Consider the following 17253-nt stretch of genomic DNA (forward strand, 5'->3'; position numbering starts at 1 on the left):
CAGTACTGAATGTAGTCTGCTTGTTTTGTGTAAACTGGCCTGGATGACATAAATCTTGAGTATCGATCAAATAAACACCAATAGTTATATACATTTTTTCTTCCTTTGTAAATTTGTTGAGTCCTTTCCACATATCTTGTTTATTATTTGTTTCTCTTATTTCATTTTATGAGAAAATGAATCAGTGCGACATTAATTAATTAATGTGATGTAACGCTTGTCAAGTATAAATACTACTAAAATGTGTTGTTTATATTGCTTGTTATTAGGATAAACATCTTTTCAGTATTTTATTATAATCTTTGACTTGTTGAATAAAAACGCTGAGTAAAAAAAATATAAACCCCACAAGAGGTTGTTTTCATTTCCATTTTCAGCTAAGCTTTTTTCGATAATGTCAGAACATAAGCAAAAACATACTCTCTAATTAAATTACATCCCCATGATTGCCCGGACCTTTTTGGGTATGGTACAACACTGCCTTCTTTCGGTCATCTAACGTGAGTATCAGTTGCATAAATCTATGCGTGGGTCCAATATAAAACTACATAATTTAAAAATCAATCAACGTAACTGCTGATGGAATCCAAAAAAAATAATATATAAAGGATAAAAACGTTAAAAATATATATTTAAAGATAACTTATTCTGAAGCCTCCGTAGACGCTAGGAAGTGACGTTTCGAGGAAAAGGCGGAGTCTGCCTCACAGTATGCTCTGACAATGGCGACTAAAATAAGCAAAGAAGGTCTGCCGCCTTTTGATTGTCCGTCATGGTGAGCATATCCGTATGATGAAATTGCATGGGTTGTATTATCATGGGCAAAAGAGAAAACGGCAACGGTGTATCTTCATAAACTAAAATTTACTAAGTAGACTTATAATTATTGTGGCTAATGTTAGCAGCTAATATTGTCCAGCTAACTTGCTAATGGTCTTGCCTTAGGGTAGCATGGGAAGTTTTATAGTTGCTTTTGTCTCCTTTAGGGAATGTGCCTTTTTTTAAACAGTCGGTGTTATCACGTAGCTGTAAAGTATAGATATTGTTTTGCTTATACGTGTTTTTTTTAATGTTGTCATGTCAGTTTTACCATAATTCAAAGATGGGAAAAATTGCTTGAGTTTTGCATTAAGATTTTCATCAAATAGCAAACATATGTTCAGGTCATTCATTTGACATGTGATATTTCTGGGTCATTCTAAAAGATCTGAATTTTAAATACTTGCCATACTTATACGTACGTTTGCCAAATTATTCTGTTTCAGGGCAGGGAAACCACCACCAGGGCTCCATCTAGACGTGATGAAGGGAGACAAACTGATAGAGGTAATACACTGACAAAAAATGCTATTGATATTAAGGCATGGGTCACATTGATAGTAAATGGTTACATGAAAGCACCAGATACGAGTCTGTAGCCAACTGCCCAGATGTGTTACACACTGGGCTTCTCTATGGCTGCATGGCTTCTAAAGGTGCAAGATTAGCATCATCCCAGAGATTTAAGCTTTTCAGTAGAAAGCAACACTTTTGAGTTATGATTCTGGGGCATAGAGTCACTGCACACTGTTTACTAAACATTTCAACTGTTATAGCAAGTATTATTCACTGAAACCTTTTCTGTAGAAACTGATCATAGATGAGAAGAAGTTCTACCTGTTTGGGCGAAATCCAGATTGGTGTGATTTCACCATCGACCATCAGTCATGCTCACGTGTCCATGCTGCACTTGTCTACCACAAACACCTGAAAAGGGTCTTTCTCATAGACCTCAACAGCAGTAAGAAATTATTCAATGTCACATGTGTATTCATTTTATATGATACATTGCCTGAGTGGTATGACAAACTTATACCTAAATGTATCCCATAATCTACCACTACCCTTTCCCTATTTACCTATTTTATTATTTTCCTATATGCTTTGATTGACTTCCTTAACTGGTTCCTGGTTCTTTGCCTTTATCCACTGCTACTAGGATTTCTTTCAGTTACCGTAGATTCCGCACTATAGAGAGACCTGACTCTAAGCCGTACCACCCAAATATCATAAAATTTAAGGAAAAATACACATATAAGCCACACCTGACTATAAGCTGCAGGTGACCACTTTGAAACGTGAGATCTTTATGATACACCGAATGATTATTTTAAATGTTTAATTACTAAACATGGCCCAAACACAGCTGTAAAATAACATTACAGTAAAATGCCAGTTAAAAAAATAACAGTCCCACCAGCTGTTAAGCGTCATCATTTAACTTGAAAGCTGCATCACCAGCATTTCTTTGTGTGTTATCCATGATGAGGGTGTGCACATAAAGGGCTAAAAGACTGTTCAAAAGACAATTAATCGAGCATATTTCTCAGTGCATTAGTATGTTCAACCTGTCTTACTCTTGCACTGATCTAGTGCCATCTGGTGGCTGCTCAGCCATGAAATATCCATTCAAATTCAGAAAACTATCCCGGTGAGGTGATTGAGGAAATTATAAAAATCTGTAAGTAAGCTGTATCGCTCTATAAGCAGCGGGGGTCACAGCGTGAGAAAAAAGTAGTGGCTTATAGTACGGAATTTACGGTACATCTTATACCTTGAAAAGGTATGAATAAGCTTTTCTCGAGTGTAAAAAATGTTTGTCATTGTTTTAGCACATGGTACTTTTCTTGGACACATCCGCTTGGAGGCACACAAGCCCCAGCAAATACCCATAGACTCGACAATATCTTTTGGAGCCTCAACACGGACTTATACTATCAGAGAGAAGCCTCAATCCCAAGGAACTGTAGGTTCAGGAGACAGTAAGGCTGGAGATGATGAGGAGTTAAAAGGACTGCTTGGACTTCCAGAAGAAGAAACAGAGTTGGAGGTAATTTTTAATGCAATTCCCTCATTCACTTATACATACAAGGGAGAAAAAAAATATTTTTGAATGTATCATCTTTTATGCAGTAATTTCTTAAGATTATTACCATCCATCCATCCTCTACTGCTTATCCGGGGTCGGTTCGCGGGGGCAGCAGCCTAAGCAGAGAGGCCCAGACTTTCCTCTCCCCAGCTACTTCTTCCAGGTCGTCCGGGGGAATCCCCTGGTGTTCCCAGATGAGAGACATAGTCTCTCCAGCGTGTCCTGGGTCTTCCTGGGGGCCTCCTACCGGAGGGATATGCCCTGAACACCTCACGGGGAGGCGTCCAGGGAGCATCCTGACTAGATGCCCAAGCCACCTCATCTGGTTCCTCTTAACGCGGAGGAGCAGCGGCTCTACTCCGAGCTCCTCCCGGATGGCAGAGATTCTCACCCTATCTCTAAGGGAGAGCCCAGCCACCCTACGGAGGAAGCTCATTTCGACCGCTTGTACCCGTGATCTTGTTCTTTTGGTCATTACCCAAAGCTCATGACCATAGGTGAGGGTAGGAACGAAGATCGACTGGTAAATTGAGAGCTTCGCCTTTTGGCTCAGTTTTCTCTTCATCACAACGGACCAGTGCAGAGTCCGCATTACTGCTGATGCCGCACCGATCCGCCTGTCGACCTCCTGCTCCATTCTTCCCTCACTCGTGAACAAGACCCCGAGGTACTTGAACTCCTCCACTTGGGGCAGGATCTCCTCCTTGACCCGGAGAAGGCACTCCACTTTTTTCTGGTTGAGAACCATGGCCTCAGATTTGGAGGTGCTGATTCTCATCCCAGCTGCTTCACACGCGGCAGATCGTTGGAGGTCACGGGCTGATGACGCCAACAGGACCACATCATCTGCAAAGAGCAGAGACCCGATCCTGAGGTCACCAAACCTGACCCCCTCAACACGATGACTGCACCATAAAAGTTATGAACAGAATCGGTGAGAAAGGGCAGCCCTGGTGGAGACCAACCCTCACTGGAAACGAGTTCGACTTATTGCCAGCAATGCGGACCAAACTCTGACACCGATCGTTCAGGAAGCGGACGGCCCGTATAGATTATTACATTACAGATAAACAAAAATACATTTTGAAATAGAGATGGCTGTACCTACCTGCTAATTAATGTTTTCTTAGTTCATCCTTTAATTTTTTAATACTACTTCATTCTGATGTAAGGTTTTTTCTAATATAAAATCTTAATTGATACAGCCACATCTCTGTCATTTCTTACATACTTCCAGAACTTGACAGAATTTAACACGGCTCACAACAAGCGCATCTCCCTTCTGACAATTGAGGAGGGCAATCTAGAAATCCAGAGGCCTAAAAGGAAACGAAGGTGTTCCAGGGTCACCTTTAGTGCGGAGGACTCCATTATTAACCCAGGTAAGTCTTGTCTTTCAGGGCAAATTTACAAATAAAAGGAATCTGAATCTTTCAGATTCTGGAATGAAAGATTCTGATTCAGATTTCCTTTATTTGTAAATTTCCCCGTTTTGGGACAAATAAAGCAAATCTGAACCTTTCATTCCAGAATCTTGTTTGCATTTTATGTAATGAGCTTCTGTTAATTTAACCTTGCTTATTGAAGTCTGTCACGGTTCTCTGTGAAAAGACCTGCATTTTTCTATAACTTACAGAGGATGTAGATCCATCCGTTGGACGATTTAGAAATATGGTGCAGACTGCTGTCATCCCTATCAAGGTAAGCTTATTTTTAAGATTTTAGCTGAAAACAGTACATTTCTATCTTGTATTAGTTATCTGTTTACATGGAAACAACATTTCCAATACCTATTGGGTTGTACATTCCAAACTCTATTTTGTGAGAAAAGGGAAAAATGATAGTTATCTGAAGCGGGAGGTACCTACTCATGCATGCTTCATTCTCAAATACATTGGATCAACAACAATAATAAACAGTGGCAGGTTCTACACTAATGCAGACTGTTTTGAATGAACAGTCTATATGTTTACATGCACACCTTAAAAGAGCTAAGCTCAAACTTGGAAGGAAACTGGAATCAGGTGGCAGACCGGAACAGAGATAGTGGAGCGTGCACACACGTTCTGTCTACTTTAATTCCGATTAAAACGTATACATGCCAGGGCAAAATGATTTTGGATCTCATTAGCTACAAGTCTTAGTCAGATACAGAGAACACTGACGTTAGTCTGACTAATGCGTGTACATGCCCTTCAGTCTAGTTATAGTTGGCTTGAGACAATTTTTTTCTACAAAGTAGACATTTATACACCGTTACCTGTATAACTCGAGATGCATTTTATATCTGTTTACCCTGTTCTTGCTCGCCATAAGTTCAAAGTATCTGTTCAATGGTCCTGTTGTTGCACTATACAAACTGCACCACCAGTTGGTGGCCTGACAGGGAAGCTAGAGTGATTTTAACATTTTGTGCTTCCGCATGAAAATGGCACTTGTTTCCAATATTTGTCTTTCGCAACATATTCCTTTTTGGAAACAAAAAAGGGTTAAAACAATGCTGTTTCCAGCAGGTTCTTGGGTACATGGGGTGGCAAGTTTACAGATTTTTTGCAATATTAATGAGCACAGAGCAACTGGGTCATGGTACTTTTTTGGCTTTTTTTTTTTTTTTTTTTTTTTTTTTACTTTTTTTAACTTTTTTTGGATGTAAAGCATCAGAGTTTATTCCCTGAACATAAGAGTTTTTTTTTTTTTTTAATTGTCACATGTCCTGCAAAAGTATAATCGCTTGTTTAACATTTCTATAAGTAAAACTTAACATATCGGTAAATAAAATTTGTCATCTCTTAAGAAACGTCGTATGGATGGCCAAAATACCCTGGGTCTTGATGATGTGACTTCGAAGCGCATCCACAGTTACAGCATGACTGGTGGGCTCTACGGGGACTTGCCCCCTGCCAGTCACGAGAACCAACCACCCGGAGCTTCGGGAAGTGCTGCTACTCAGGGGGGGCTTCCTTTGCCTTTCCCAAATCCAGCTCCAGAGGTCGATCTGGCACCAGAGGCCCCTCATCCTCCAGTCATTCTCAATCCCACTCCTGTCACAGCGCCATACTTACCAGAGACCCACAATGAGCCACGTAAAAAGAAGTATGCCAAAGAAGCTTGGCCAGGCAAAAAACCCACCCCATCACTACTCATCTGACCAATGTCATAGACATGAAGTCTTTTCGGTCACCTGCTGATACGCCCACAATCGTGATCTTGTAGTAATGGAGTATGTCATTTCCTTGACGTCTTTTGTCAAGATATCAACTACAATATGAGGCAGAAAATATTTTCTTCATCTCGTCAGTTGTACATGCAGTTAACATGGCGGGCTCACACGTGTTCTCAAAGTGGTAGTGAAACATGTTATCAGTGACAGACTGCACATTTTAGATGTCACCACCCTTTTTATTTTTTTTATTTTTTGTCTTTTCAGTGTTTAAGATATAAATGTTGATTTTTTTTTTTTCTACTCAACATGTTTTATGGTTATACAACAGTGCATTGATGATTCATGTATATACATATATGTATACGTGGATTTTGTGTTAATTTCTGTCAAAACACAGGTCTACTTTTATTTTTACAAAAATTAAAGCTACGACTATGTTTTTTCAGGAACATTACTGCGTCATATTTCACTAAGATGTATATTTGAACTCCAAGCTTGTCAGTCCTTAAAAGCAATTTTCTTGTTCGTTTAATTGGTATTAAAATACTGATACAAACATTTTTGCTGCAAAATACCTACAAGGAGGTCGGTTTTGATCAATATATACAGTAAGTTTATTGGTCATTTTTAAAATATGATATAACAAAAGTACAGTTGAGTTAGTTTGTCCTGAGGCTGAGTTGGTATTTCAATTACATTTTCACTGTGACAGAAACTACCATATTTTTACGACTATAACGCGCACCTAAAACACTGAGATTTTCTCAAAAATCGACGGTGCGCCTTATAATATGGTGCACCTTGTGTGTGGACTGAGTTCCAAAATCTGCTGTGCGCCTTTGGTGGGTGCACTACGGTAAACGCTCCGCCAATCGATTAGCGGCACACCTACGTGTAAGGATCCCCTGAAATGGCGCCGGTCAAGCGAGACGCGTACGAATGAGGCTTACTTTAAACTGCAGGCCATCGAATACGCGGCTGAAAATGGCAATCAAGCAATCGTTTTCGCTTTATGAGGAGGCGGCATCTCTCCATACGCACGAGGACAACTATTGCGCAGCGGCTGCCCGCGGATTACCAGGAGAGGTTGGCCATCTTCCGCACCTACTGCCGTGACAAGATAACCGCGCCCAGCCACATTACCAACATGGATAAGATCCCTCTGACTTTTAACATCCCTTTGACCCACAAAGTGGAGAAAAGAGGACCAGCGCGGTGGCGATATGCACAACGGAGCACGAGAAGTCGTCGTTCACTGTGGTTCTCGGCTGCCACGGAAACAGACCGAGCGCTGGATGACGGAAGGCGAACACTCCTTCACAAAGACTATGAGGCAGCGGCGGGCAAGTTATGCCACCATATACGGGTGGATTGTAGATGCACGGCCTATGATACCGTCTTCATGTATTGTAAAATCTTTCACAAAATCAACGCTCTCAATTCAGATGATTAAGAAGAGGAATTCGGGATGTTGGACATTGAAATAGAGCAGCTGTTTAATTCAGATTCAGAAGATGAAAACGCACTGTTTTACTTCCGTTGTCATTTTTTACTGTATGTTTCAGCATGCGCCTAATAATATGGTGCGCCTTATGTATGTTTTAAATACAGAAATAGCACCCATAACTGAGACTGCGCCTTTTAATACAGTGCGCCTTATGGTCATGAAAATACGGTAGTTGAAAGATCCATCAAAATGGAACAGTGGAATGTGCCAATGCTTCCTTTACCTAGCTCTTGATAGAAGACTTTAAAAAAAACACAGGTGTTTTTCAACATTTACAAATCTGCCTGTGACTTCTGGTCTGTGTGGACGTGTGGGTTTTGTAATCATAACAGTGTAAATAAAATAATTAAAGTTTCTATAGCGAGAATGATATTTTCAGAACCTCAGACCAGTTTTGCAACAGGGTTTGGCCATATATTTCTTAATTTTCCCTGGTAACCCTGAACGATGGGCTATTCACTGGACCGCGCCCCAGGACAGTAATGACATGAGTCTGATTTTTTTTTTTCACAATACATGTAGGCACATACCCATACTAGTGGGTAAAATGACATTTAGCAATTAATTTGTAAAAAATATATATTTTACAATGTTTTTCCTTATTAGCGTCCCAGCGCCCTCTATGGGCCGGCCACCACTGGATAGAATCTGCAGGAGGAGTTCTGTTTGTCTTGCTGGGGTTTAAGCCATGAAAAATCCGGTCTGGTTAGATTGCGGCACAGAAGGATGACATCTTTTTAAAGTTCCGCTGCTGATAGCATTAAGTAGAATTTATATTTGGGTAGTAAAAGCAGCATTTAAAAAAAAAAAAAAATTCAGCACCCTGCCTTATACATATTTTTAAAGTTTTTGTCTCAAATTCAGTGAACAGTTCTACTTTGTGGGGGGGGTGGGGGGGTTCATTGCTGCAGGTTTATTCACAGCTCTTCACTGGCAATCAATGCCATCATCTGCATCCAAACCTCCAGCACATCACCAGCAATCAATGCCAACATATGCCTACTATTTAGACTGGTTTCTTAAGACAGTCTTTCCTACTTCATTGAGAACTTTATCGTGGTAACCTCTCAGCTCACTCATTTTTTTCCTTGAAGACTCATGTTTGCCTGATTGGTTCCCGAGTTCTGTTGGTTTACTTCCGCTGTTCTCCCATTCAGAGCTTGACATCACTTTCACTATAAAAGCAGCATTAGAGAATCCCTCATTGGCGCACTAATTTCAGTGTGAAAGCTGTATTGCTGAGTGCACCACTACAGCTACTTATATATTTCACAAACTTGATGTGTGCTAGTGTGAGGACATATCTAAATTCAAATCATCTCTCTGTGAGGAATCTAGGAGTAACTTTTGGCCAGAATCTCTCCTTCAACTCACACATTAAAACAGTCTCCAGAAGTGCCTTTTTTCACTTGAGAAACATGATGCTAAAAAGTTAGTCCATGCATTTGTTACCTCTCGGCTGGACTATTGTAATTCTTTATTATCAGGGTGTCCAAACAACTCTTTAAGAAGCCTCCAGGTGATCCAAAATGCTGCAGCCAGAGTTCTGACAGGTATTGACAAAAGAGATCACATAACTCCTGTAATGGTGTCTCTTCATTGGCTGTTAAATCTAGAATAATTTTTAAAACCCTTCTTTTGACCTACAAGGTCCTCAGAGGCCTCGCTCCATCCTACCTGGAGGAGCTAGTGACACCTTACCAGCCCAATAGACCGCTCCGCTCTCAGAATGCTGGTCTACTTGTGGTTCCCAGAGTTTCTAGGAGTGGGATGGGGGGCTGAGCATTTAGCTACCAGGCCCCCCTGCTATGGAACCAGCTCCCTGTCCAGGTACAGGAGGCTGACTCCATCGCTACTTTTAAGATTAGGGTTAAAACCTACCTCTTTGAAAAAGCTTATTGTTACTAATTCTGTAGTTCCAGTTACTATTATAGACAGACAAATTATCATACTTAGGGGGTCGTCTAATCATTAGGTTAACATCTTAGTTATGCTGTTATAGGCCAAGGCTGCCGGGGTCCGGAAACATGATCACCTGACAGGCCTCTGTCACCCCACTGGGTCATGGTTTCCTCTCCTCTTCTCTCCTTCCTCTCTCCTCCTTCTCATCAAGCAAACTAGTTATGTTGATTCTTGTGTAGTTTTTCTGCCCCCCCCCCCCCCCCCCCATTCCTTCTGTATTCATTTACAGGTATCACCGCCTTCAGAGCTGCATGACGACCTCCGGCCTTGCTGACCCGCTGTATAAATAGTGTATTTTTGTATGTGTTTCTGTGCTCTGTGCCCGTCCTTTCCTCTCCATCTCCTTTCCTCTCCCTCTCCCTCTCCTCTGCCTCTCCTCTCCTCTCCTCTCCTCTCCTCTCCTCTTCTCTTCTCTTCTCTGAGTGAGACGTGTGAGAGCGGAGGAGCGAGCGAGCGAGTGGAAAACCGTGCGAAAGCGCTATTTTTCCTATTCTTTTCTTGTGTGCGAGTGAAGATAATATAGTTTAATTTATTGTGGTGTTTGCAAGTTTATATTAGTTTATCGAGTGTTTGTGTGGGTGTGTGAGGCGGCCGACCGCGTGCGGCCGTCATGGCGGCCAACGCCGGTTTAACCGGCTTGAGTCGGAAGCACGGAGTCAAGGTGGGTGCGGGCTCCGTGCTTAGTGTGGAGGAGGTGGCGCTGGCTGTGGGCCAAAAAATTGTCTCACCGCAGGCAGGTGCACATGATCCTCAACAATAGGGCGGAGGAATTTAATTATCGTTTCATCGTTCGGGTAGACGATTTTGATTATACCCTTTTTGCAACTTCCTCCGCCCTCAAGTCCTTTAACTGTAATGAGGATGGTCATCTCGCCAGGGCTTGTCCGAGCCGCGTGGCCTCGGACGCGCAGGCGGCGGAGCCCGCCGCTACCGCGCCCGTGGCGCCTCCGGCCCCGCGGCCCGTTCCGGCGGCTCAGTGCGGAGGGAAGCTCCGCTGCCCCGGACGGAGCGACAGCAGAGTCGCAGATGGAGGAGAAGCGGGACGAGTGTGTGCGTGAGAGTGAGGTGAGTGGAGAGAGCGAGATTGTGGAGATGGTGGTAGAAATGAATGGTGAGAGTGGTGAATCAGGGGGGAAGGTGGATTTAACTGGGGAGGTGTGTGATCTGAGTGGTGTGATGAGTGAGGTGGTGTGTGATTCAAATGAACTGGGGAGAAAAGGTGAGGTGATGGGTGAAACAGTCGAACTGGGTGAGACAGGAGAGACTGGAGACAGGAGAGACTGGAGACAGGATCCAGACGGGTGAGCAGGGTACAGTGGGTCAGGTGATGGGTGGACTCGATGGGCCAGGGATAGTGGCTGGTGAACGGGGCGAAGGAGAAGTTAGCACAGGTGAACGGGGTGAAGGAGAAGTTAGCACAGGTGAGCGGGGTGAGGGAGCAGTGAGCACAGGGGAGCAAGGTGAGGGAGCAGTGAGCACAGGTGAGCGGGGTGAGGGAGGAGTGAGCACAGGTGAGCGGGGTGAGGGAGGTGTGAGCACAGGTGAGCGTGGTGAGGAAGGAGTGAGTGCAGGTGAGGGCACGAGTGGCGCATCCGAGTGGTGGCTTGTTCCCGCAAGGAGGCGGAACAAGCGGAAAAGCGCCATGAAGGACAAGGGGGGCAAGACAGGAAGGCTGGAGGAGACAGTAGCAGACACAGACACCAGCGACTGCGAGTCGATGTCGGACGGCAGCGAACTGTCCGGCACAACGCCAGACGGGCAGGATTTTGACCTGTACCCCCCAGGCTTGTTTAAAAAGTTCCTCACCCAGACCAAGGGCATGAAAGGCCTTGATCTGGGAACATATTTTCCTGACCGGCTCTGCTTTATCCGGTCAGCGAGTTTTTTTAATTAGGAATAAGGCAACGTCAGGCCTCACCGACCCCGAAATATATAGGCTCAGGAAGCACATGGGCAAAGCAAGAAAACAGCTAAATTGAAAAATATTTTGCCATGGTTTCTTGTACCTATTTTTCACTGTCTGTGATTTTTATCTTTCCCCTTGGCATGAACATATTCAAAATGGGAACGTTGAATGTCAACGGAGCCAGGGACGCAAAAAACGGGCACTAGTGTTCGACACAGCAAAAAGAAAACGCATTGATGTCCTGTTCCTCCAGGAGACCCACAGCGACTGCGGCATAGAAGCGGACTGGGAGAAGGAGTGGGAAGGACAGGTGCTGCTGAGCCACAACACCACCCTCAGTGGTGGAGTGGGCCTCCTTTTTTCAAGGGGCTTCACTCCATCGTCCCTGGAGGTGGAGCATGTGGTGAGGGGACGGTGTTTGATGGTGAAAGCGCGCCTCCAAAACCACTCCTTGGTTTTTATTAATATTTATGCTCCCACCAACGGTACAGAGAGGAAGAGCTTTTTAGAAAAAGTTGGCACTGTTTTAAATGGTTGTGGGGATGATTTTTTATTCCTGGGTGGAGATTTTAATTGCACCGAGTCTTTTTTAGACCGCAACCATGCAGAGCCTCATCCAGCTTCGCAACATTGTCTGAGACAGCTGGCCTATTCTCATGGCCTGGTGGATGCGTGGAGGAGGATGCACGCAGACAACAGGCAATACACTTGGTCCCGCATGAGTGAGGGTAGGATCTCCTCGGCCAGACTTGACCGATTTTATTGTTTTAAACATCATTTTAGTGTTTTTAGGAGCTGTAGAATCATGCCTGTCGGCTTTACAGATCACTCGTTGGTTTTAGGCGAAGTCGCCGGAAGAACATTTTACCCAAGAGTGCATATTGGCATTTTAATTCCAGCTTAGCGCAAGACAACAGTTTTAGGGATGTTTTACGGCACTTCTGGTTGGGGTTTCGAGAGAGAAAGTCCGATTTTACGTGCCTAAGACAGTGGTGGGACCGTGGAAAAGTAGAGATGCAGCTCCTGTGCCAGCAGTATACTCTCAATGCCACGCAGGACACACGCAGGTCGATCAAAGACCTGGAGATGGAGATAGTGGAGCTAGAGGCGATTGGCAGCTCCACAGGAGATCGAGGGTGTATTGAAACCCTCCAATCTAAAAAAATGGCCTTGGCCAGCCTGCTGGACAGTCAGGTACAGGGTGCACTGGTCAGGTCCCGGATTCAAGACCTCACTGAGATGGATGCTCCCTCTAGTTTCTTCTTTGGGCTGGAGAAAAAGCGTGGACAGAACCTAATAATCCATTCACTGCTTTCGAGCACAGGGCAGGAACTCGTGGAGCCGGGCCAGATAAGGCAGCGGGCGGTGGAGTTCTTTTCCTCCCTGTATGAGAGTGAGTATCGCAGGGATGACGGCCTGTTCCATGAGTTCTGCGGGGACCTTCCTCGGGTCTCTGAGGAGGCAAACTCGCAGCTGGACAGGCCATTGCAACTCGATGAGCTCCACGCCGCCCTGCTCGGCATGAAGGGAAGGAAGTCTCCAGGTGTCGATGGGCTCACAGTAGAGTTCTTTAAAGCCTACTGGGACATTGTGGCCCACGACATGCTGGAGGTCTTTAATGAAAGCCTGGCCTCGGGTTCCCTGCCATTGTCCTGCAGGAGAGCGGTGGTCACCCTCCTGCCAAAAAAGGGCAACCTGCAGGAGATCAAGAACTGGCGCCCTGTGTCTCTACTGTGTGTGGATTATAGGATTCTGTCCAAGACCAGGAAAGGGCTTTTGACCAGGTTGAACACCAGTTCCTCTGGAAGGTGATGGAGAGGTTTGGGTTCAGCCCTGGCTTTATAGCGATGATCCGTGTCCTGTACTGTGACATTGAGAGTATGCTGAAGTTTAATGGCAGTCTGTGTGCTCCCTTCAGAGTGCGTAGAGGCGTCCGGCAGGGCTGTGCCCTCTCTGGAATGCTCTACGCTCTCTCCCTCGAACCCCTTCTCTCTAGGGTCCGTGCAAATGTGGATGGCCTGTTTTTACCGTCCTTTTACAGAAAAATTGTTTTATCTGCCTACGCAGATGATCTAATAGTAATGGTGCGCAGCCAGAGGGACGTAGATATTTTATCTAATTTAACAGTTTTATTCAACCGCCTGTCCGCGGCCAGGGTCAACTGGCAGAAGAGTGAGGCCCTGGCCGTTGGCAGGTGGACAAATGGTCTGCCGGTCCTTCCCCAGGACCTTGCCTGGCGGAGGGACGGCCTAAAGTACCTCGGTGTTTTTATTGGAGAAGAAGAAACTGAAAAGAAAAATTGGATCGACACGTTGGAAAAGGTAGACGGAAAAATTCAAAAATGGAAATGGCTCCTCCCCCGCATGTCGTACAGAGGCAGAACTCTTGTCCTCAATAACCTGGTGGCCTCTGTGCTCTGGCACCGGCTCAGCTGCATGGAGCCACCCTCGGGGCTACTAGCACAACTGCAGACAAGAGTTCTGGCCTTCTTTTGGGACGGCATGCATTGGGTCCAGCAGGGGGTGTTGTACTTGCCCCCAGAGGAGGGAGGACAGGGCCTCATCCACCTGGCCAGCAGGACCGCCGCTTTTAGAATACAGTTTGTACAGAGGTTTTTAACAGGGCCGGCGGACCTAATGTGGAGAGATGTGGCCAGATGTGTCTTCAGACGGGTGAGTAACTTGGGGCTGGATGATGCTCTGTTTTAAACTGACTTTAAATTTGCAAAGTTAAATGGGCTACCTCCATTTTATCAGAGTGTTGTTAAGGCATGGGCCCTTTTTAAAGTTGAGAGAAGAACCAGCTCTGAATCTCTGTATTGGCTGCTAAGGGAACCCACGGTGCACGGAGCCAGGCTGGATGTCTCGGCCGAAGCCCCGCCGAGGCTGACGGCTGCACTGTGGCGGTCCCGGACCCTACTCCTCCAGCACGTAGTGGCCAGACCTAACGGGTGCGGAGGCAGTGGGTTCCCTGTTAGGCATCCGCTCTACCCAGGCAGCTGAGGGGGTGCTTCGGTTATGGAGGAACAGACTCAGCACGAGAGAGAGGCGTATTCTTGAGGACTACGGCCAGGGGACCGAACCCGACAGCGAGGACCCCTTCCCGGAGATCAGGCTGGTTGCCCACCTCGGGAATCTAGACGGTCCTCTCCTCAGACCAGCAAAGACCTTCTCCCTGGTAGCAGTCGATAAGAAGACCCTATACAACGACTGTGTGAGGGTATTAAACAGGAGAGGACTGTCGAACAAGAGCACCAGCGTGTGGGCCTGATCGACTGGGAGGGGATGGCGCCCGCCCCTGCTGGAGGGTCCTTTACAAGCCACCCCTGAAGAAAAGGACCGGGGACCTCCAGTGGAGGATCCTACATGGGGCTGTCGCCTTGAACGCTCTCCTCTCCAGAATGAACGCTGCTGTGTCGGACCAGTGCCCGTTTTGTTCCGGGCGAGAGACTGTGTTCCACGCGTACAGTGAGTGTGAGAGGCTCACTGTCCTTTTTAATGTCATGAAGGGTATTTTTAATGGTTTTAAGGAAACCTTTTCTATTAGAACTTTTATTTTTGGCGCAGGTTACAACTCAAAAGCCGCTCGCAACAAGTGGCAACTCCTGAATTTTATCTGTGGTGAGGCAAAAATGGCAATTTACATCTCCAGGAAGAACAAAATTTCAAAAACTGGGGACAGTGAGGCTGCCTCTGTATGGCGCTGTAATGTCCGGTGCAGGCTGACGTTGGAGTTTGGGTTTTATAAAATGATGAACGACCTCGGCAAATTCCAGGACATATGGTGTCACAAAAATGTTTTATGCACTGTGACAGAGGATCTTTTGCACTTTGCACACCCCCTGGTGGGTTAAATGTATTGTATTGTTGATTTCTTAATATTTATTTATTTATTTATCTATTTTGTGGTTGGTGGTATCATTACTATTATAACTATTGTTATTGTTACTATGATTACTATTATTATTGTTATGATTATTATTACTATTATTGTTGTTCTGTGGGTTTTCTAAACAGGGCGGTTTGTGGCCCTGTGTAAATTTGTGAATTAAAGTATTTTGTAATGCTCATGTAGGGATCCCCCCTACATGAGCATGGTCCTGCTCAAGGTTTCTTCCTGTTGAAGGGGAGTCTTTCCTTTCCACTGTTGCTTGTCTGGGGTTAGGCCCTGGGATTCTGGAAAGCGCCTTGAAACAATTTTGATTGTAAAAGACGCTATATAAATAAAGATTGATTGATTGATTGTGTGAGTGTCAGTTTCAATTCTGTTCAACTTCAAAGGAAAGATGCTGTATAGTTATTGTTACGCGCCTATCTTAAACACTGTGCACAGCTGTTGTTCATACCTTGGTTTTGATGGTTGAAGGAGTTCAACATGGAGGAAGCTGGTGAGTAGGCCGTAAGTAGCAGGTGGGCAGAGGGAAAGGCAATGGCAGGCAGGCAAGCAAGCAGAGGGGGGAAATGGCAGGCAGGCAAGCAGGTGGCACACAGTGGCATAAATCCAAATGTTTGTATTCCAAATTAAGGCTAAATAATCCAAATAAAATGGCTCAACATAAAGGGTTTTAATAAGTAAACTAAAGTGTTCGTTTCTAAGTTCAAAAGCCTTTACTTTCCAGAGATACCAACTCTAAGTGGTAAAAAACTATATCACCACTAACCATTCCTTTGTTAAACTGAGAACTGACTGCCAAGGGAGGGGCAGCCATCTTTAATTGGTCACGTGACCAAAGCCTGTGTCAAAATAAAAGCACGTGGCCTGAGGCCCACAAATCTTATCCCAAGTAAACATCTAAACCAAGAAACTAAATTGGCTCTAACATATCCGGCCCCTTATAGCTACCACGTGTGGCTATAACAAAACACATTTACAATGGGGCCAATTTTCAAAAACTAAAAAACAATAAATGTTCAATCTCTAAATTCTAAGTCAGGGGTGGGGAACCTTTTTCATATCGAGGGCCATTTCAATTTTTATAAAGTCCTCCGAGGGCCATACTATTATGAACACATACCTAGGGATGCAAAAAAAAAAGACAAAAAAAAGTCTATAACCACTGTGTTACTAAGTCTCATGATTGCTGCATTTGAATTTGAATTATTTATTTAACACACATGCATATAAAATCACCAAAAAAAATAGAATAAAATGACAAACAAGTAAAATATGTTTTCATGATCATACAAAACAATAAAAAAGAGGTGCAGAGTTGAGGCAAGAGACCCGTAAGGGCCTGTTCGAGGCCTCTACTCACAAAAACTGCAATACAACAAGATAATCAAGAAAATAAATGAAAAGAAAGAAAGATAAAGACAATAATAATAACAACTAGAAAGCACTCGGAGAGCGCAGACCTCCGCCAAGCGCAACAATTCCTGGCATATTGTGATTTCCACCATAAATATTAGTCCCACATATACTTTGACTACATATGTAGATTCCTTGACCATAAAAACATACCGTTAGCCACTGGAATCATAACAATATATGTCTTAGTTCAATAGAAAAAAAATTCACGCTTTGAAACAATTTTACTTTGTCCGGCGCGAGCGGCTACGAGGCACATTCACGAACTCTCCTTCGGCGTGAAGTTTCAGCTTCGTGGCTATTAATTCACTCACCACAAAACTTGCACGCGTAATATTCTCTCTGTCGGTACATGGTGTGTGTAAGCTGCTTGTTGAGCCTCCAAACTCCGACGAAGAGCTCATTTTTATCCAAACTCATCTGTCCTTTCAACTCGTCGAGTTTAGCGTGTTTCGCTATGCATTTTTCGTCCGTGTCAATCAGTCCAGCCCACTACGTAC

General features: G+C 44.5%; 1 protein-coding gene across 2 annotated transcripts; it reads left to right on the forward strand.

Annotated features, from left to right (window-relative positions):
• The first annotated feature begins 657 nt into the window (after positions 1–657).
• ppp1r8b (protein phosphatase 1, regulatory subunit 8b) lies at positions 658–7934 on the forward strand. 2 transcript variants are annotated; one of them, XM_057046347.1, is made up of 7 exons: positions 659–775; positions 1266–1326; positions 1627–1780; positions 2652–2869; positions 4146–4290; positions 4545–4609; positions 5703–7934. In XM_057046347.1, exons 1-7 carry the CDS (start codon positions 723–725, stop codon positions 6054–6056), a joined length of 1050 nt encoding a protein of 349 aa, XP_056902327.1. In that variant the 5' UTR covers positions 659–722; the 3' UTR covers positions 6057–7934. The 2 variants fall into 2 exon arrangements, with proteins under 2 accessions (XP_056902328.1, XP_056902327.1); XM_057046348.1 differs by lacking the exon at positions 1627–1780 and having other exon boundaries at positions 658–775.
• Positions 7935–17253: the final 9319 nt, after the last annotated feature.

The sequence above is a fragment of the Takifugu flavidus genome, chromosome 10, assembly GCF_003711565.1.
Source record: "Takifugu flavidus isolate HTHZ2018 chromosome 10, ASM371156v2, whole genome shotgun sequence".
In the NCBI taxonomy this organism is placed as follows: domain Eukaryota; kingdom Metazoa; phylum Chordata; class Actinopteri; order Tetraodontiformes; family Tetraodontidae; genus Takifugu; species Takifugu flavidus.